This window comes from Rhamphochromis longiceps, linkage group LG14 (genome assembly GCF_057381845.1).
Source record: "Rhamphochromis longiceps isolate RC_006_pf linkage group LG14, R_longiceps_female_GT1.1, whole genome shotgun sequence".
NCBI lineage: Eukaryota > Metazoa > Chordata > Actinopteri > Cichliformes > Cichlidae > Rhamphochromis > Rhamphochromis longiceps.
The window spans coordinates 34,707,918-34,729,198 of NC_140570.1; the positions used below are offsets into that span (position 1 = coordinate 34,707,918).

The window sequence follows — 21,281 nt, forward strand, 5'->3', positions numbered from 1 at the left end:
GAAAAACCTTGTCTGAAGGTCACTGTGCTGCTTTGTTGTATAGTCAGCTGGATGCTCACAAAATTCTTTTCAGCTTCAACTTCTTTTCAGTTGCTCATTTTTGCATGAAAATAACCCATATTCATCTTGTAGCGCAATTTCAGGGTAAAATAATTGCTGTCAACCTCCTGATCTTCGCATGCTGTGATTATAAACTTAGTTTCTCCTCTACTGATTTGTCCACAAGTATGCTTCCATTTATGAGGTCATTCCATGCGTTGAGGATACAGCAGAAAGGACGAATGGTTGCTATTTAGATGTCTGTGGCAGCAATATCCCAGTAGTGAATACATTTTTCTTCATCCACTGGGGACGCAGAGACTAATGGAGCATGAGAGTGGCATTTCCCCCGGAGTTGTGTAGCTGAGTCACGCCCCCGTTTGGAGAGGAGCTGCAGGCAGCAGTTGTAGGAGACTGAGACCAACAGGGCATGCTGTGAGAGTCTGGGCCAAATCGGGGGTAAACATCGATGGCAGTAATTGGAGACGAGCACAGCAGGGTATTTCATACATTTCTGATCCATGTGGCTTCATGGACTATCTACTGAGTGTGGGCTTTTTGGGGTGAAAAGAGGTGATTGTTTGTGTGCTCAAGGTGTTTCCCAGTTTTTGCACGTAAACTTGTGAACCTCCCCCCCATGATGTATGATCCATGTTTTATAGGTCAAGATTTCATTGATTGAATGAGTACAAAATTCAGAGGCGCAGAGTACGTTTTCATACAATGACTCTACCTGTGAATAGAAGTGTAGACAAAGAAAAGACACACTAAGCTGTAGCTGTCCATCAGTTTTTCTAATTTAGAGGAGCTCCAATGGAGCTATTAGTGCTGTATTTGTATTGAATCAATATCATTAGTCTTTTCATTACATTTGTTTAAAGAACTCCTTCTCAATCAATCCGTCTGTGTCTGCTGCTTTCTTTTTGCATTAATTCCTAATCCTGTCTTGGTTATAGAGGAACTATAGGCACATGTGTAAACATTAGATGAAATGAACACCTTAAAATTATGAAAGCATGATATAAAATAGCTTTGAAAGCTGGATTTTCCAGGATTCAGAATGCACTTTATGACACACAGGTGTAATTTCCCAGTAATAACTTTTGGTGTTATTTAAAAAAAAAAAACAATTTGCATGTTGTACATTGGAGTTGTTAGCAGAAGACAAAAGAACACAAACATCTATGTAAATATGCCCAACTGCTGTTTTAAAAGCACAGCGGTCACAGAAAAATGCTGCACGCTCATAGTACTTAGCTTCCTTGCTTTTAGAATAATTGCAATTGAAACATGTGTATTTAAACACACTATTGCAGTGCATTACTAAACTTGTTGGAAAAGTAAAAGGTTAGCAGTGGGAGTCACATCCTGTGAGTCTGTTGAGGTCTCTTATCAGTGTCTGCTGCTTATCACTCAGCCCCACAGCAGCTGAAACACACAGAGACTGTTCTACCTGCACCTGACAAGAAATTATCTTTATCACTGTCTATAGCGTGACATTCTCTTGTGTGGTTTTTTTTTTCCTATGGATCACAGATGAAATTATTCAGTGCAAACAAACAGCAGAAATGGGGAGGCGATAAGTGAAAATTATTTGATACTTTCACAAACAGCAGCAACCGTCTGAGGCTCTTTCACTCAGAACCACCATTACGCATCAGTTCATTTTGTGATTGTGTTTTAAGCTGATTTTTGTTTTAATAATAGCTTCAACATGTTGATCATCATTTAGCTGAATATAAATAAATATAATCACATTCAGTTCTATGGGAACTTTTCACCACAGTTAGCTCATTGTGGTATTGCAGCAAATTTGCTATCATCAACCCTACACAAGTCTTCCCCAAAACCTAAAGGTACACATGTAATTAAGTTAACTATGGGCGATCGTGGCTCAAGAGTTGGCAGGTCGTCTTGTAATCGGAAGGTTGCTGGTTTGAGCCCCGGCTTTGACAGTCTTGGTCGTTGTGTCCTTGGGCAAGACCATTGCCTTTACCCATTGCCTTCTGGTGGTGGTCAGAGGGCCCGGTGGCGCCAGTGTCCGGCAGCCTCGACTCTGTCAGTGCGCCCCAGGGCAGCTGTGGCTACAATGTAGCTTGCCATCACCAATGTGTGAATGACTGAATGTGGTGTAAAGCGGTATAGGTTCCTTAGGGACTGAGTAAAGCGCTATACAAATATAGGCTATTTACCATTTAACTTAAATGCAGCTTTGGAGAGCAGCTCAGGGCTAGATAGATCATGTCAAAGCACTTTTATTCAAACAGCATATTTAAAAACAGTTCAGCTGTTGTGCTTTCAGTTTAATGGCAATGCAAGTATAGAAAAATATACACAGAATGGGGAATGCACATTAAATGCAAAAATTGCTGATGCTACACTTCACACAAGTTAATTGGCTATTCATCGTTTTATTGACCTCAAGGGTCATTGAAATGCCATTTCAATTCCAAAGAGGGTGAATCCTAGATTTTTACATATGGACATTTCTGGCTTGGAGTAGTTTTTAATTTGCCCACAATTTCATATGATAAATGATGTGTTCAGTTGGAATGGGCTATTAGTTGGATGGAATCACAAAATTACAATCACCCATTAAAATGTTTTAAGGAAATACAATCAGATATATGGCCCAAGAAATCAATTAATGCATGGTAAATCACCTCAATGGACCCAACAATAACTGTTCAATAGCTATGATGCTGATATGCATCATAGCTACATAAGTTGTTCCATCTGCATTAAGTCAATCATGCAAGCGCAAACTGTTCCTCTGTCATATTGTCACTTGATGTAACACACACACACACAAGCCAAACAAAGACACCCCCCCGTGTGTCATTTTACCAACAATAGTGTGAAAACTTTAGATCTGTGGAAGAGACAAAGTGATAAATGGCTTCAGTGAACTTTATTATTTAACTTGTCTACAACAACTGTTTTACTTCTTTCATGAATTTTACTGTATATGATCTGTCATTTATTATTGCTGTATGTTGGGCATGAAATGACTTGGTACTGAAAACTTCTTCTACACTGTGTCCTCCCTCTCTTTGCAGTTATTAGCTCCAGACATTAGGAGAACAAGTGGAGTAAAATGTCTCATTTACAACTTTTAAAAATTCGTCATTCTTCAGCCTATTCTGCATTAATGATGCAAAATGACACAAAGTACCCTGCCCCGGGGGGAACCTACACAGACTTCATTACAAGGTACTTTTAATTAGTCTTCGTAATTAAAAGCAGAATATTGGGTGCAGAAAGGCCGGAAGCTAAATTGATATGGCTATAAACATTTGCATGTTCATTGGTCAGGGTTAGCAAACCATCTCGTTACTCAGTCAGATCCGACAAGAGGCTGGAGAGCTGAACTGGAGAGGGATTTAAAAGAAAATGTGTATGACACCTTCTTAATTAAGTGGGAAGGGAGTAGGGGGGCTGTATAATGAGAAAGTAAAAACTAGGTGTGAAGTTGAGTATAGACATTTTCTCTTCTATTTTGGGATGACCATATGCTACAATATGTCGTCCAGAAGGGCTTCGTAGTATAATACACACCCAAAGGCATATACTATTAAATGTATCCTCCAGCTGCACGCTAATTTGCAGTGTCAGGATAAAAAGACTATAGTACATTATAATGATGGAGATGGTTTAATGAGTTGAATAGACCTTTTTGAATCGAAAAAAAGCATAGCTATATGTATGTATGTATGTATGTATGTATATATGTATAAATAATATGATACAGGCACAGAAGGGGAACAAGTGCTTACAAAACAGTATGAGAGGTTTTTATCACATGTGATGAATGCAGTTTATCTCAAATAGCATTTTACACATGATTTGAGGTGTACCTAAAAATCTGTTCATATAAGCAATGTAATGCAGCACTGTAATGTAGTGGTTAGCACTACCACCTCAAAGACAGAAGTGCCTTCTTTGTGGAGTTTGAATGTTCCTTCAGCGCTGAATCACAGAATAAACGAAATTTATTCACTCTTTAACTAATTTGTGAGATTCATAAGAGAAATCGAATCATTCCGTAAGTTCCAGACACTGCAAAAAGTCTTTGGTTTATCAGCCTAAAAGTTAAAATACAGTTAAATACAGACCTCATGTTTTCACTTTTGTTGATTTTCAAAAAAGCATAGAGCTTATTTATGCCAGGCCACGCTCTGTAACAATCACAGTACCAACACATTTTCCCGAGCCTTTGAAATTTCAACAGTAATACATTCATCTTTCTGCATTCCCAGTTGTTTAGGCTTTAGGTCCCGGAATAGAGTCATTCTTTAAGAAGAATGGTAATAAAAGTGAAAATGTCCAAAAAATGGATGAGATTTATAGGAAGTTCTACAGAGAGTAGAAGTTTGCACTGTTTTATGTGCTGGTGAAAACAAGCAAACGTTCATTTTAAAACATGAAACCTGTGATACTTCCAGCAGTCCTGCTGTGTGCTGTCAGATTTTGAATGTCTTCAATATTAATCAAGTTTGACTTTTTTTTCTTTCAACATTTAAACCTGTCCAGTCACATTTCAGAACATTAAATTAGAGTTAAATGACATGGAGCTTCCATGAATCATTAACCTCACAGCCTCAGAATTGTTCAAATCCATGCCACAGAAAATGAACAAGCGGCAATTATCTTCTTCTTGAGCTGCCCGGTTGCATAAGAGCTCAAGCTGAGTATTCAGTTGAATTTCATTAAATGGGAGTTCAGTGTTCTGTTAAACATTTTGTTGCTTTGAAAACTTTTAGTGAAACTTTTAGTTAATAAGAAAAATATTTATCACAAAATTGCATATTATTGAGTGGCATCTATATTTCAACTGAACAGAGGAAATCCTTAGACATTCCTGAATCCCTGATCTCTACGTTGAGGCGATCTAGTGGGAGTGTTGGGCAGCCACTCTTATCATCTTCTCACCCCCTCTCTCTTACTTACTAACTCACTTACTTGCTCGATCTCTCTTTCATACACATTGTGTGAGTGCAAAAATAAGATCACAAAGCAATATCAGTATCATCAGTACAGCTTTTCATCTGCATGATGGACAACATACAGGAGTTGGGTAATGGACACATTTATTAAAGCTTATGCTATAAACATGGTTCAACTTGTCTACCACAAGCCCAAAACAGATTTAGTGTAACTAAAGTAATATGAAGACAAATGTAAAGCCTATAAGCATGGAACAGAAGAGAGACTCCCATTAACAACAGATCCTCACAGACAGACTGGATGGGTCACCGTGCCAAACAAGCACACTCATTTACAAAATTACTTATTCAACAATTATTTCCAGAGAACTAGCTTCTAGATATATCACTCAAACACACACACTTGTTTTCATATCTTAATCAGACATCTAATTGACATAATGCTTTCCCACGCTGCTTGCTGTACACCATCGAAAATGAAAGCCCAGCCCTATCCCTTAGCCTAAACCTAACCATAACCTAATTGTAACCCTGACACTAAAACCAGATATTGAGCCTCAAAAATGCCTTCAAATTCAAGTATAGTGATGTGCCAATTTTCTGTCCTCACAAAGATGTCTAAACGTTCAATTCAATTCAATTCAATTTTATTTATATAGCGCCGAAAATCACAACAACAGTGGCCTCATGGCACTTTATATTGTAAGGTAGACCCAAAAATAATTCATACAGAGAAAAATGCAACAATCATATGACCCCCTATGAGCAAGCACTTTGGCGACAGTGGGAAGGAAAAACTCCCTTTTAACAGGAAGAAACCTCCGGCAGAACCAGGCTCAGGGAGGGGCGGGGCCATCTGCTGCAACCGTTTGGAGAGAGAGAAGGAGGACGGGATGAAAGACATGCTGTGGAAGAGAGACAGAGATTAATAACATGTATGATTCAATGCAGAGAGGTCTATTAACACATAGTGAGTGAGAAAGGTGACTGGAAAGGAAAACTCAGTGCATCATGGGAATCCCCCGGCAGCCTACGCCTATTACAGCATAACTAAGGGAGGATTCAGGGTCACCTGATCCAGCCCTGTATGCTTATAGCAAAAAGTAATGTTTTAAGCCTAATCTTAAAAGTAGAGATAGTGTCTGTCTCCCAAATCCAAACTGGAAGCTGGTTCCATAGAAGAGGGGGCTGAAAACTGATGGCTCTCCCTCCCGTTCTACATTTCAATACTCTAGGAACAACAAGTAAGCCTGCAGTGCGAGAGCGAAGAGCTCCAATGGGGTGATACTACAAGGTCATTAAGATAAGATGGGACCTGAATATTTAGGACCCATCTTATCTTAATGTAATCACACACAGACAGAGACACACACACACACACACACACACACACACACACACACACACACACACACACACACACACACACACACACACACACACACACATTAGTGTATATTTTTCAACATTTCTTACTGAACAAAGTATTGACAATGCTGTTGAGGTCCAAAGACCTGGGAATATTCTCATCGTTTTGTCTTCTCTCCTTCTTCTACTTTGAAGCACCATGTTTTGTTTTGTTTTTTGCTTGGCTTGGTTAACTAAATTTATAGTGCTGTGCTGCATGTCAAACATCCAACTGTGACATAGTTTGTGCGGTTTGTGCTCATTTTCCATAAATGACAGCACAGTTAGGAAGTACAAGTAATACACTTACCTGGTATGCCAAACACTATCAAAACTTTTCAGAAAACTTTTAATCAGCACAGTTCAAATTGACTTAGCATGTGGAGCTAAAATTCAGTTCATAAGAAAAACTTAACTGCATAAATTAGGCTTTGGTTCACAAGGTAGAACCATGACTTAAACATATAGTGAGATTTTTAAAATACTTCCAATATTAAACGTAGTGAATACATATGCATGCCATGTAATGCAAATTTGATAATTATGTTGACTGGGCCCATTCTACAGCTGCCTTCCAGCTGCGTCATTGGAAATCTTTGACAATGACCACATCCATTAGTAAAGAAGAGACACTGAATAGTTTGAGTATGAAAATTACATTTTTTGAAAACATGATTGGGATGTTGTTTTTAATTTTCTCATTGGTCACATAAAAACTTTAAAAACTAACAAACAAAACAAAAAATGAAACAAACAAACAAAAACACTACAATGCCTTGAAAAAGTGTTAATTAGTGGTCTAGTCAAAGTCTGGATGCCCAACTAGTTATTAGATTTAAGGGCAATTACTTTTTCACCTGGGTCCAGGTAGGTTTGGGTGTCTTTCAGTTAATATATGAAATCACTGTCATTTACTCAGGTTATCTTTGTCTAAAATTAAAATTCATTTATCTTACACATGTGTGAAAATCTGTGCAAAAAAACCTACAAAATCAAGAAGGGAAAAACACTTTTTACAGCACTGTACCTCTCATTTGAAAATGCAATGAAAGCTACATTTATACTGTCTTATTCAACTAAGAACAAGATAGTGAAGAGAGTGTGGCAATTATTGAAAATTGCAGGTGCCAATAGCTAGATATTGTGACAGAGCCAGTCTTTCTATTTCAGTCTTTATGCTAAATTACCATAACCAGCTGCTGGCTTCAGGCATATATTAAATAAACACTTATGAGGAAGGTGTTGATTTATTATTTTTTCCACCAACTTTATGCCAGAAATCAAAAAATCTAAACCTGGTGCTTGTTTTTAAAAACACAGATGTGACTGAAAACACAGACTGGATGATGCAAATTATTTTTTTAACCTTCGAATTACAGTTTCTGGTCGTTCCACGGTGCAGCACAGAAAATCACATCACCAGCAATGTGCAGAGACAAAATAAAAAGCATTTTCTTACTCTAAATGCTGGGGAACAATGCAACGATCAAAGTTTTAATTTGATTGAATTTTATTTAAAAGAGTTTTAGTAAATTTTGAAGCAATTTTACAAAGCTGATAAATCATTTCTGAACTCAACTGGAAGCAATTTTCAGACATTAATCAACTAATCTAACTCCAGTCTCAGCTGTGCTGCTGTTCTGTTGCAAAAAGTAATTTTACTTAGAGTAGGCTTTCTTTCTCTCTTTTTCTTTCTGTCTCTTGCTCGATGTAATGTATGCTGATTGCAGAGCCTATAGAGAGTGAACCAGCTGCCTCTGATAAGCTCTGCATTGTAATCTGTGCCAGGTGAAAAGAAAAAATAAACTTCCAAACTTCCAGATGCCAGTTGTGAAATTCAGTCTACAGCACATTTAACATAGGGTGGAAAACAGGTGTCAGTAGATGTTTATAGGATGGTGCTGTTAAATAAAAAAGGGTAGTTCCACCAGTCTCATTTTGAATGAGTGTAATTAGTTAGAGTTAGTTAACAAGTTTAATGTCTCCCAATTTGTACCATAGCACAGTATTTCTGAAAGAGAATGGGGGAGAAACAATGTAAACATTTTCAAATATGCACTATTTGGATCTACTGCTTACTAGACTTTTAGAGTGGATTAGTCTTGATTTATTAAACCAGTGCTTTGTTTGATGAAGATAATTCCCGACAGAACCATGTTTCCCACAACTGCATCAGTTTCCAGTTCAAAAAGCCTCGAAAAACATCAATAAAATTTGTATAGTGTTAAATACCCCAATTCTTTGATCTTTGGGCTGAAGGAAGAGCAACACTCGGTGTATAAATGCTCAATCAACAATCTCTTTATTCCATACGATTCTCATTATTCCATACAACACTTTGAGCATTACAAATGTCCGGACAGGAGATGTGCACAGGAGGGTGTCTGGCAACATCTCGAAGTATCTAACAGTTACTCTTATAGCTTCTTCCCAGGGCCATAAAGCCTAAACCATATTCTTTCTATCTTACGGTGCCTAAGTGACGGCCTTGGCTTCCTGTTTTATCTCCTCCTGATGAGATGGGGCAGGAAACTCTACACAGTATGTTCTCTTCTCTTTGTAAATGTAACTAATATGTAGTAAGAATTGGCTGGCGAAACATTGGTAGAGTTTCTGAAAGTGTATGAGTGACACCTAGTGGAAGACATGACATGAGCCTAACCTAACCCAACACACTGCATTGTTCAAATTTTGATTAATTAAATAATCACTGAAAAAAAAACTTTAATTAATCTAAAAACTGATTTGGTATTTTAGATGCCACCGATCTATAAAATCAAATAAAAAAAATATTTATTAAGTAATTTATTCATTCAGTTATGGAATATGTTATTTTGAAAGGAAATCAAAACAAATAAGTTCAATCAGTGGGAATAGAATTATAAAGTTTTAACATTATAATGTTGGAAACTCAGTAAATCAAACAAGTTGAAATGTTTATGTTTTTAAGCACAGGGTAACTTTTTTTTTAAGAATGTGAGGACCTGCTTTGATTGCCACCCTCTCAGTGTGAAGCAGTGGTAGAGACTGTAACTTGACCTTGGCTCTTAATGGCTGTGCGACAATGGTGCCCCGTCCCACTGGCCTGTCTGCCCCTTTGTTGTGTCTATTTATATTGTCCAGACACAGTGCAGAGGTTATTCAGAGGTGCCAGTGAACAAAGGAACAAAGGGTGAGAAATATTTCTCTTATTGTCTCCACTCTTATTGCTTTTTTCAAAGAAAAACTTTGAGATTTGTGGTTTTCATATTTTTTTTCTTTTTAACCTGAACATAATTCAACTTATCAGCTGTGAATTTCAGTTTTTTGGTCAGCATGTGACTGTAAACATGTTTCTGGTTTGACTTGTTCTTAGATGATCACGCTGCTGTGTTCTTAAGCCAAAATGGTATGTAAAGTAATTTTCACTTTTTAAAACTATCAGAAATGTTTAAGTCTTACTCTACTTGAAAATTTTACTACTGTTACTACCTTCTGTGCTGGGTTATCTCTCTCATTAGGTAAAAAGCATGAAGATGCCAGTGGGCTATCATAAGCATTGTGACAAGTGTTACAATGTCCACTGTCAAGTCCCTGCGCAGACCTCTGTTTCATGTATAGTCGTGAAATGTCACAAAAACTGTGGTGCAAGCCTCCACATGTGCAAGCAAGAAGAGCACCAGCTTCTCTGTCCAAATGAGATAGTGCCTTGCCTTAATGTTTATTATGGCTGTCCTCTCACCATGCTGCGCCACAGGCTGGCCAAACACTTAGAGGTCTGTCCTGCCAGCTTGGTCTGTTGCTCTCAGGAGTGGAACCGCTGGCCTATTTCAGAAAGTGACCTGACCTTTTATAGAAATGTTTCTGAAAACCCTGTGGTAAACACTGAGGAAAATCTTGATGTTGCTATGGCTCATAGGGACCAAGAGCAGCTGTTTCAATCAATCAAAATGAAGAACATTTTTCCCGAGTTGATATTGGAGGATTCTGCCGTGCAAAACATTGCTGCTGGAATCAACAGTCCTGCAGATAATGCTTGCTGTTCTGTAGACAGTGGTGAATATACAGAAAATGGCAGTGCAAAGTTGGACGAAGAACTGAGTCAAGAGGAGAGAGATACTTTGGCAAAGTGCACAGATGTGACAAGTATTCAAAATTATAGCTCCTGGGAGAAAATATTCAATAAGGAGAAGGAGGGATGCAAGCAAACCATCAAAAACCTGAATAAGGGAGAAAAAGGAAAAGAAAAGGAAGACCAAGAATCATCAAAGAGTCAGAAAGAATTACACCAGGGTGGAGAATGTCCTGTAACTGCCAGAACCATGGACGGTGCCACTGGCCTTGCACCATGGCAAGATGGGGTCCTTGAGCGTTTAGGCAAAGAAGTCAACATTGCAGAATATAATATGTATCTGGTGCACAATGGGGTAATGCTGATTAACTTTGGGCAACTTGCTGCTTGCACACCAAGAGAAAAGGATTTTGTCTATGGGAGTCTGGAGCCCATTGAGGTGAAAAGCGTCCGAACATTTAATGTGCCTACCAGCTATCGAGCAAAGCGCAATCACTTGAAAGACCCCTCGCGCAAGGCCCAAACCACACACCAGAGTGTTGACACTTCAGATCTGGGCATTTCAATTGAGGATCTTCCAAAGTGTGAAGAGGTTAGCACAACACTTCTGTGCTCCCTGGAAAAAGAACTGAAGGGACATTCGATCTCAGAGAGTGTGTCGACAGATGGTCTTTACACAGATATAGGAACACAAACGTACATCTTTTCTTCTGCACCCTTCAAGCAAGATGCTTCCTTAGCTGATGTCATAGCAGGTAAACCTTGTCGTCTTTATTTATACATCGAAGCAGAATCTGTCACTAGAAGACACAACAAAACAAGTTCAGCCTTCAGCTACATGTGTGGCCACTACTTTCGCCGTGATGAATACTGCTTTCACTTCAAGAACGTGCATTCTGACATACAAGCCTCTCTAAATGGCTGGTTTCAGCAGCGTTGCCCTTTAGCATACCTTGGTTGTACTTTCACCCAGATGAGGTTTCACCCAACAGGTCAGGAAGCAATAGTTAAGTTCTCCAAAGATGGCAGCACTCTGGTACTCCAACCAAAAGCCAATTCATCACTCTGTGCAGGTGGGAAAACCTTCAGTCCTAAAAGGAATGATGCACAAAATCTGGATCCCCTAAGCAGCCTTCCTTTGGAGATCATTCAGCATATTGCTGGTTACCTTGACAGTTTTACATTGTCTCAGTTGTCCCAAGTCTCCCATCTATTGAGAGAGGTGTGTGCCACATTGCTGCAGGAGAGAGGGATGGTCTCCCTCAAGTGGGAGAAAAAGAAACACTCCAGTGAAGGAAGTTCCTGGATTTGCCAAAAGAAAGCAAGTAATCTTATTTATCTAGATATATTGGTTTTCTTTTGCAAATGTGTTTTTTTTTTTTTTTTTGTTATAGTCACTTTATATTCCCTGACCTGTAAATTTGATTGCATTCACAGATAAGTGTGTGCACCATATTGTTTTACCATTTCTATTTATTTACATCATGTCAAACTTCTCTATCAGTTTCCCTTTAGTACCTGGCATCATTCTATTAACTTTCACTGGAAAATCTGAGTCATTCATACAGTATGACAGCAGCTGCACTATAAACACTCCTGACTCTCAATAGTCCTCTCTAACAATATTACAAACTGAGCCGCAGTTGTGTTGGCAACAGTTATTGAGTTCCCACTGAATCAGACCCTGGAGATTTACTGCCTTTGTCTGTGTCCTTGCAAAATATCAGCTTCTTCTAAGGTCAGGAACCACAAGGAAATGAAATTTAGTTTTCTTTCCTGACGTTGGTGCCCAAGCAATGGTTTGCTAATTAACAGCAACAGAAGAAACAAACAAACAAAAAAAAAAAATAGCACTACATAGCATATAAAGAAAAATAAGGCGATTGTAATTGGGCATTATTAGAGGTTCACCTACGACAACTAGAATTGAACCCTGGTTAAAGTCACACAGTTAGCTAGCTTGGTGGCTCAGGCCACTACCCCACAAGGATGCCTGTTGGTCCTGGAGCCGGAAATTAACTAAATCCTCTCTGGAATTATTAGAACTGAGTAAAGGGTTCACATTTTAAGTGGTTCAGATTTATGAATACTGAGCTGTGGAAATTTAAATGCATGTTTCATTAAAGTACCATCTCTTCAGGACAAACGTTGAGCTGTGCAGAACTTTTTCAGGCTCTGTAGATGCCTGCTTATCATTATTATTAAAGAATTTTGGTAGTTTACAGAAATACCTGAATTTGGCAGCTAGGGAGTTATAACAAAATGAAATAATTAAAATCTTTTGACTGAGAACACAACTATAATGTTCCAGATTTTTTGAAGATCAAATTAAATATGCTGGTAAAAAAAAATTACTTGTTGTTGGTGAGCAGCGAAAATGAAGGTGGGATAGATAAGACATCTATTTTTCAGTTGCAATTTGGTTGTACTTGCTTTCATAATTTTTTAGCTACACAAAGTAGTTTTCCTGCTAACAAACGTGTGATCAAAGCCCCCCTGCTGGAGGTAATGAAGCAAAAAACACTATCAATGCACGTGTGTATATTTTTGCATTGACTATCTCTGTACTGCAGTGATCATGAGACAAAGAGCATGCCGATGACATCAGTGATGTGGAATGGCCTGAGACTTTGCTGCCAGTAAACAGAGTGCTACCATAACAAGTCAGATATGTGATCATTCATGGAAACATAGGATGTTAATAAGACTGTGTAGGCAACAGCTGGGTATTTGCTCTCAGATGAATTGCATAATTTGTATACATTTGTCACGGATCAAAACAGAAATAACACCATGCCCTAACATGTGATAAAAGTATTATGCGATCTAGATTCCATGGTATTTAAAAATACATTCCTCCTCATCGCAGTATACTGTAGCTGCAAAACAGTTGATAGATGCCATGACAGCCTCCCACACCTCCTTCAATTCTGCCTCTGTGTTTTACAGGTTTGGAAATTCAGCTCTCAGTTTTCCTCTGTGGACAGATGGAGCTTCAGCGATACTCCTTCCATGTCAAATCACCTGGGAACCTGCTCCTTCTACCAGAGAGAAGATCGCACTGAGCCGGTGGCTTTACCCTGCCTGGGAGAGGTCAGAGACAAACATGGGAAACTAAAGCATAAAAGATAACGCTCACGTTTCAGAGCACAGCGGGCAGACCACAACACGAGTTATGCCTTGTTTGAAATCACTGAGACGTAACATGTATGCACTCATCTGAAAAGTGGAAAAAGCCTCCGCATGTAGAGCTGCTGTATAAAATCAGAGCTGCAGTGTGTTAAAGCCCTGCAGAAAGACAATCTGTCGTATATTAGAAATAAGAATAATTTAGTGTAACAGGATATCTTGGTGATGTAATCATCCTTTTTTTTTAAAGCATTTACTCAGATCATTTTTCTCGTTGGTGTGCAAAATTCTCTGAGATGGATCTTGTCATGCAGTGTAGTGTGGAGAGAAACGTGAATGCTAAAAGTCTTTTTTGCATTTCGAATTTTCGCATTTGGGCATGTTTTGCCTGGGGAACATCCTCTGCCTGGGGAACATCCTCATGATATTAGATGAACCATTTGGCATGACTGAGATGACAAGTGCTGTTTGTTCCAGCATATTTCATTCTTATGGTGAAAGGCAATGTTTGAAAGAAAAATCAAGGAAGGGGAAACGCTGATGACTGTTTCAGTATGACAAGACTGACATCTAGTGGATAAAAACTTAAGTATCCCATCTGTATCAAATGGTGTGGTTTGGCATTTTAATGCTGGAGATTACATCACATGCTGCATGTGTCATATTTAATAAAATACAGCAGTGCTTGCTTTGTGATGAGAACAACTCAGTTTGAAATAAGTGTGATCTGCATATGTGAATAAATGTGATTTTTAGCTGGATTCGTGACTTTTTTTAAAGCAGCACAATGAACAGAATTTAAAGAACATCATAAAAAGGTTAATTTATTGATTTCAGACTTTCAGAGAAGACGAACACCTAATGTTTTACATCACTGCATGTCAGATGTTTCAGGGTTGCGCATTTTGTTGATCACCTCTGACAGCATTTTGTTACACAGGGCAGCATATGGATTAAGGACCACAGCTTGTTGTCGAGCAAATTCACTTCCAAGTGCAGCTGCTTTTTCAAAATCTGCTCTGGCTTCATCATTCTGGCGTGCTAGTCTATGTAAAAGGCCTCGTTGCACCAGCGCCTGGCAGGCAGTACGCCCAGTGCTGCCGCTCAGAGCAATCGCTTGGTCCAGATCCCCCAGGGCTCCTGCAAAGAGAACAGCACCGTGAACCAAACACATGTCTGGAAAGTTGATTTTTTTTTTTAGGCCATGATGTTCTAAGATACTCAGCTTTGGCTTTGGGTCAGGCTACTGAAAAATTCATTCTGATAAACACAGCTGAAATGTGCTTGAACTACTTTTCTCTCAAGTACTGTGGAAATCAAATAATGAGGAAAAAACAAAAAGTCATTCTCAAGTAAACTGCTCATAACCGAGCATTATCCATTCAAAAGCTTTATATGTATTAGTAATATCCTTGTTCTACTGGTTCAACAACACATAACAATGACTTTCAGATGAATAGACGTTCTTTTAGAAATCTGCAGTTGCTAGTGACATGCTAGTCATTAGTGAGTCAAGGACTGTTGTTTTTGCCTACAAACCTGCCCTTCTTATGTCAGGCAGCAGGTAAAAGCAACCAAACACCACACTATCTCAGAGCACCATCGCTGTTGACAAAGTGCACAGCTAGACAAAGCTCCGGTATTCACGCTGGCCTTAGACTCGGCAGTCTGATAAGTTGGCACACCATGGCATCTCTGGAAAGGGTTATTATTGAATTTGTTGCACATACCTGCTGTGTCCCCCTTCAGTCGCAGGGCCTGTGCCCGGTTGTTATAGGCAGAGGCTCGCTGAGGAAGAATCTGGATTGCCTGGCTGAACAGCTGAAGCGCAGTTTGTAAATCCCCAGTCTCTGCTGCTGAGACACCCCGCATCTCCAGCTCTTTCACTTGCTTCAGCAACTCTCTGTCAAAGCCACTGTCTGGCAGGAGGAGATAAACAGGTTGAAAAAGGACTCAAACTCAATTGACAGGTACCGTGGAAAGGAAAACAGAGAAATGTCACTCGGAAATCAGTTTGGATTACAATGTCATGTTTTTCGCAGCCCAGAAATGGAATGTGTTCAAATAAATTCAATATACTGTGACATGATATGTTGAGACACACCAGTCAGAAGCTCATGCTCACCATCATCAATTAATTCCTCCTCTTGGTTTAGGCCGGGAATGTCTCCAAAGGGGGTGGTGGGGTTGAATATAGCCTGCAGTACAGCTCTGTCATGTGCCGAGGCCATCTTACTGTCTTACTGGTGTCTGCAAAACAAGGAGAGAAAGACAGGAAGAAAAAATCATTCCACCAAAATTACAGCAGGACAGAGATTTATTCCTCCCCTAACTTTTGCCATTTCTATTAGCCAATCAGAGAAGGGGGCGGAAGCAGAGGTGGACTTTGAGATTTTCTGGCACTAAATACATCTGCATCCTGTTAACTAAGAAATGCAGGCCAGTAAAAACTGCATACCGCACAGCACAGACATAAGTACACCAGAATAAACTGGACGTCTGTAAACATTGGAAAAACTCTTATTGTTCACTTTATTACAGTTCGTATATTATCAAGATTCATTTTTATCATGATTGTATGTGTTTGCTTTATATCATGACATGTTCACATATGTTTAGTGTCTCTTTCAACCCCTCTGTAAAACACTCTTGCCATGTTTGAATAGTATTATACAAATACTGTTGGCCTGGCTTCATTTGACTCTTGTTGTTTTGGTAGAAGGAGACAGAATAACCCTAATGTTTTATATGATAGTTTGTGTTTGCTTGTTTGATTTATCCATAAGCATACTCTATCCATGGTGGGCCATTTTATTAACCACACAAACTGTTGCCATGAGTGGCAAAGTGGCTACTTTATAAGACCGTAGGTGTACCTAATAGAGTGGCCACAGGTGAATGCACACAGGTGCGCCAAATTAAGTGACCAGGATTTACTTAATAAAGTGGCTGGCCATAGGACTTTATCATAAAATAATAACCGTTACAACAAATACTGGGTGCTTTTATTTTCCTTTGGTTTGCTAAATTTTTGAACAATTTATCGCCCCAAAATTTACTGTTCATTTTATTCAATTTATTAAAATTTTCCAGGAAAATCAAATCCCACTGATGATTTGATTTTAGTCTCAAAAACACAGGAAAAAAAAAACTCATGTAAAAAACATGAGACCCTTGCATAGACACATTTGGGTGTTTGTGGATTTTGTGCAAGAGGTTGTTTCTCAGAAAGCTCTAGTAAGTTGTTTGTGGTACTAAAAACACAGGAAGGAAGGAAGATGATGCCGCATCCACACAGATCAGAAGCTATAGTTGCCTATCATCCCTACTGCTTGCAGATGTTCCTCCACTTAGCAATATCTGTACCAAAGTATATATACACATTGATCAACTTGCGTATTTGAAAACTGAGAACCATCAGTAAAAATATCTATGATGGTTCTGTTCATCACTCTCCTTGTGCTCTCTACAGGTAACTGAGCTCTTATACCTCTAAAGAAAAAATGTTGCTTTATTGTATGTGATTATTAATATCATTGCTGCTCCTTTGTGCTGCTTTTATCATAGAATTTATGCTTTATTTTAGTACTTATCTTAGTATATCTCAAATTACTGCGTAGAGAAATAAAACAATTGCATAATAACTCATTTTTGATGTAAAGAAGCTATGTAAAGGTTTGCATTTAGTGCAATTTCAACAAGTTCCAATACATGTTTGTGGTGAGTGTGACTCAAGAAGTACAGTGGGTTGTCTGTTAATCATACGGTTGGTGTTTTGATCCCGTCTCTTCCAGTTTTCATATTGCAAACTGATAATATACCCCGAATAGCCCCTGATGCATTTATGCTAGTCTATACATGTTAAACAAGATGCTTAGGCATAGAATTGAAGCACTCTATGAATGTGTAGATGATAAGGTAAAAAGAACTCTCAGTGTTCAATTAGAGTAACAAAAGCACTATATACGTACCAATCCAGTCTAGGTGCTTGGTAAAGTTGCTGTAAAGTGGTACAACTGAAAGTTTCCCAGAACCTTCAGTTGTAGTACAGGCTGGTACCACAGTAATGATCCTTTAACCACATGTACCCACATTGGGGCACACAAGTTTTACCACAGTTCTGACCTTCTCAACATTTATAATTGTCATCAAAAGGCTTTCAGAAATACTAAATTGAGCATGTGTAGATATCCAAATAAAGCTCTGCTAATCTATGGTACTTAATGTACTGGCACAACAGCAGTGTGGGCCAATGACACAGAGTTTGGAGTTTTGGTTGGTTTATAATTTCTTTTAGTTTTGAAAGTGGATTATATTTGTCGGGGTTTTTTTTAAATAGTTTTTTGTGTTTCCTTGTGTTCATGAATTTCATTACCACTTTGATTGATCATATGTTTTCCTGTTGTTTTATTATTTGCACCTCTACTCTTCAGGTTTGTTAGTCTCTCTTTCCTTCCTGTCTCCTCTGTCTTCTCTTGTGTTCAGTCCTCGTCTCTGTGTTAGTGACTTCTTGTTTTATTTTTCTGTTAGTGGTTCCATGTGTTTAGTGCAGGGGTAGGCAACCTTTCTGATGGCCATTTAAAATTTCCTCAGAAGTCACACACAATATAAAGAACCACTTTATAGAATTAGATTTGTTTGCAGATGTTGGCAGCTATCAGCGAATAGTTATCAGCTATTTGAAACAAATCCATAACAAGAACTCCATAACAGCAAATGAACTGTACAACAGAAAATACAAATGCTATTTATGGTCTCCTCACAACAATGATAAGAAAAATAAACTAAGCCAATATGGCATGTCTGTTAATACAGAGACACACATGTTAATCTGATATCTGGTCTCCCACTCAGAGACACAGGTCTCCGAGTGTCCAGCATTCAGACGGCTACCTGAGGATACTCATGTGAGAAAAAATCTGCTCACACAGACATGTAGAGCCAAATACTGTCAATAAGGCCTCTGCAATGTTCTGAAGACAGTTAAACTTGTCAGGTAGTGATGTCCAGCAGGTGAAAATGCAAGCTCCATGAACACGCACAGCTGTGGATTCCAGCTGCCTTAATGTTGCATTAACTGGCATTAACTCAGCCAGTTAATGTGAGTCAAATCTAGCTGCTCATTAAAGATTTCTGGTTTGATCAGAAAATAAAACATTGGTCCATACGCCTGAAAGTCACAAAAATGCATTGTGTCTCGAGTCTACGGATTTATCCATATATTTCCGTGGTGCTGATGCTGTGCTTAGCGGAAAGCTAACAACGTCCCAAGTTATTTTTAGCCAATTACAAGTTGAATCTAGTAGTTGGGTTTGTTAGCTAAGATACTGTCATTAAGAAGAGGTACAACTAATGTGTCTATGCGAGCTGATTTGCGATGTGCATCGCTGGCGCGGCCATTTATATTTTTAATGCACCTTCTCAGATTAATTCACTGCGTGTCGTGCCCAGGCCTGGACTGAGACAAAAAATCGGCCCGGGCATTTAGACTAGAGACCGGCCCCCTAGGTATTAAAGCCATTAAATGAAAACAAATGCTGTTGTGACAGTGATGTACAATCTTGTTGGTATATGTATGATTGCTATACATTTTATGTCTGATAAAAACTTTGGTTGTAAGCTTCAGATAATTATTTAATAACAGCCAGACATTTTAAATGAGAATAAGAAAGTATTTCTTAGTGCCCCCCTTTCCCTGTTAATGCCCTACCCGCCCCTGCACAGTTACCAGCTGTCAGCTACGTAGAAAAGGATCTTGGTGTTATTTGTCTCTCAGAAACAGTTCATAACTTCCCTTCAACTCATTCATGTCACCTAAAAGGTAAACCTGTTTCTCCATCACCTGTTCAGCTCTGATGATTCAGTAAGGACATCTCCTGGTTACATCTTCATGTTTCCCTCTCACCAGATATACAAACCGATATCATGACCAGCAGCTTTTACAGCTGTGGCTCCAGCAAACATCAGCTGATACTAGAAATTAATATTAAATAAATTCTAACAACAGCTGATCAAGCTTAAACATGCTGCTGTTTTTTAGCGCGACATCCGGCGGTTTCCTCTTTGTGGCGCAAAGTGGGCGATAAACAAACGAGAAAGAAAAGCCGATCAGCTGATCATTGATCAGTTTCATGATTAAAGTAGCAAAAGGAGAGAGAGGGGAGAGAATGAAGAAGAGGCAGCTATGCAGCCTAACCACAGAATAAATCCACATTTGTGTCTCAAACTGCGTCCCTTCTCAGCTCAACACGAAATGCGTAATAATTTCTCTGAATGCGGGACGATTCCGTTTTTTACGGGACGGTTGGCAACTCTACTAACTAACCTTATGAATAAAATAAAGTTCACTATCAGTAACATCATAGCACCCACCCAGCTGTATAGAAACTCTGTCATGCTAGCTAGTACCCAGTACGAGTTATTGTAACTGACTGTAAAAAGTCAGCACAACGAAAATAAACTCCACCTAAACTTAGTTTATATCTGACCCAGATAGACTGCAGGTCATAACTTCTTACCTGAAGTTCAGTTCACCTGACACTCGGACCGGCAGCTGCCTCGGGTCTGTCCTTCTCCTGCCTCCCCTTCCCTCATCCACCTGCTGGCCTCCACCACTTGTTAATTTTACTGAATCTGTGGAAGCTCCGCCATAGCCACCACCAAACAACTGAGTTATTTTACACACCAGCCAGCACCTGGCCAATCCACCACCTTTCATTATTTATACTGTTACAAAGGAAAAAAAAAAAGTCACCGGGCCACCGAGCAAATGCCCGGTATGCCTGATGGCCAGTCCAGCTATGGTCGTGCCATCAGTTAACCCTTCGTGTGCCAACTGTGGCACGCGTGCCTAGGGTTGCCGACCCCAGCCCTATAGTATCGTTTAACATCAACAGCAGAAATTTGCTGTACTTTGCAATATAAACTATCATTTCCAATACTGTAAATAAAACATAGCAAATAAAAAAACATTAGTGGTTCGTGACCCCCTTCGATCAAAGCAATATCCATTTGAAAACCTTTGTCGCAGTATGAACAGTGTAACCAATGGGAGATTTTGCCTGCTCAAAGAGTTTCATGTGAATACATTTTTCAATGTTCCACAAAGAGAAGCAGCAGAGATAAAAGGAAAATATTCATTCTGCACAGTAATAAATTACCATAACTTTATGCAACCCTGACTGATTTTTTTCTATCCTGCTAAATATTTTATATTTTGTATTAGAGATGGCACGATACCACTTTTTTATGTCCGATACCGATACCGATATCATAAATTTGGATATCTGCCGATACCGATATGAATCCGATATAGTGTTTTTTAATCAACAAAACTGTTTTTTAAATATCTTGCTGCATTTTGTATAAGTTCATACTCAAGTTTAAAACAACAACTACACTAAAGCTATTCTGTTATACCTGTATGCAAAAAAAAATATTTCATAGTTCAGCAATACTGATCAATCTAATAAACTTAAACCTACACCATCCTCCCTATTCTGGTATTTTAAAGAGTACTTAGCATAAATATTAAGCAACCTAACTAATAGGGTTCCAACTCCCAGCAACAACAAAAATAAATAAATAAAAAATAGGGAACCACCCCTCACGCTCCACCTCATGATGCTTAATCGCCGTAATCAACCTTAATTTGATGCAGTGTGAAAAAAAATGCACAGAAATCAATTATTTTTCAAGAAATATTAAAT

General features: G+C 38.8%; 2 protein-coding genes across 2 annotated transcripts; one reads left to right on the top strand and one right to left on the bottom strand.

Moving 5' to 3' along the window:
• The first annotated feature begins 9,898 nt into the window (after window positions 1-9,898).
• Window positions 9,899-13,805, top strand: LOC146654519 (F-box only protein 40). Its single transcript, XM_085380345.1, has 2 exons — window positions 9,899-11,764; window positions 13,393-13,805. The coding sequence occupies exons 1-2, from the start codon at window positions 9,902-9,904 to the stop codon at window positions 13,573-13,575; spliced, it is 2,046 nt and encodes a 681-aa protein (XP_085236471.1). The 5' UTR covers window positions 9,899-9,901; the 3' UTR covers window positions 13,576-13,805.
• Window positions 13,806-14,369: 564 nt separating this feature from the next.
• Window positions 14,370-15,904, bottom strand: ttc36 (tetratricopeptide repeat domain 36). Its single transcript, XM_085380056.1, has 3 exons — window positions 15,698-15,904; window positions 15,303-15,491; window positions 14,370-14,712 (listed from the first exon to the last, which is right to left on the bottom strand). Exons 1-3 carry the CDS (start codon window positions 15,801-15,803, stop codon window positions 14,444-14,446), a joined length of 564 nt encoding a protein of 187 aa, XP_085236182.1. The 5' UTR covers window positions 15,804-15,904; the 3' UTR covers window positions 14,370-14,443.
• Between the last annotated feature and the right edge of the window lie 5,377 nt (window positions 15,905-21,281).

Coding starts and splice junctions, on each gene's coding strand:
- LOC146654519 (XM_085380345.1), top strand. CDS start 9,902: ATGAAGATGCCAGTGGGCTATCATAAGCATTGTGACAAGTGTTACAAT. Junction 11,765..13,392: donor CCTGGATTTGCCAAAAGAAA/GCAAGTAATCTT, acceptor TGTGTTTTACAG/GTTTGGAAATTCAGCTCTCA.
- ttc36 (XM_085380056.1), bottom strand. CDS start 15,803: ATGGCCTCGGCACATGACAGAGCTGTACTGCAGGCTATATTCAACCCC. Junction 15,492..15,697: donor GGAGGAATTAATTGATGATG/GTGAGCATGAGC, acceptor TCCTCCTGCCAG/ACAGTGGCTTTGACAGAGAG. Junction 14,713..15,302: donor ACTGAAGGGGGACACAGCAG/GTATGTGCAACA, acceptor TTCTCTTTGCAG/GAGCCCTGGGGGATCTGGAC.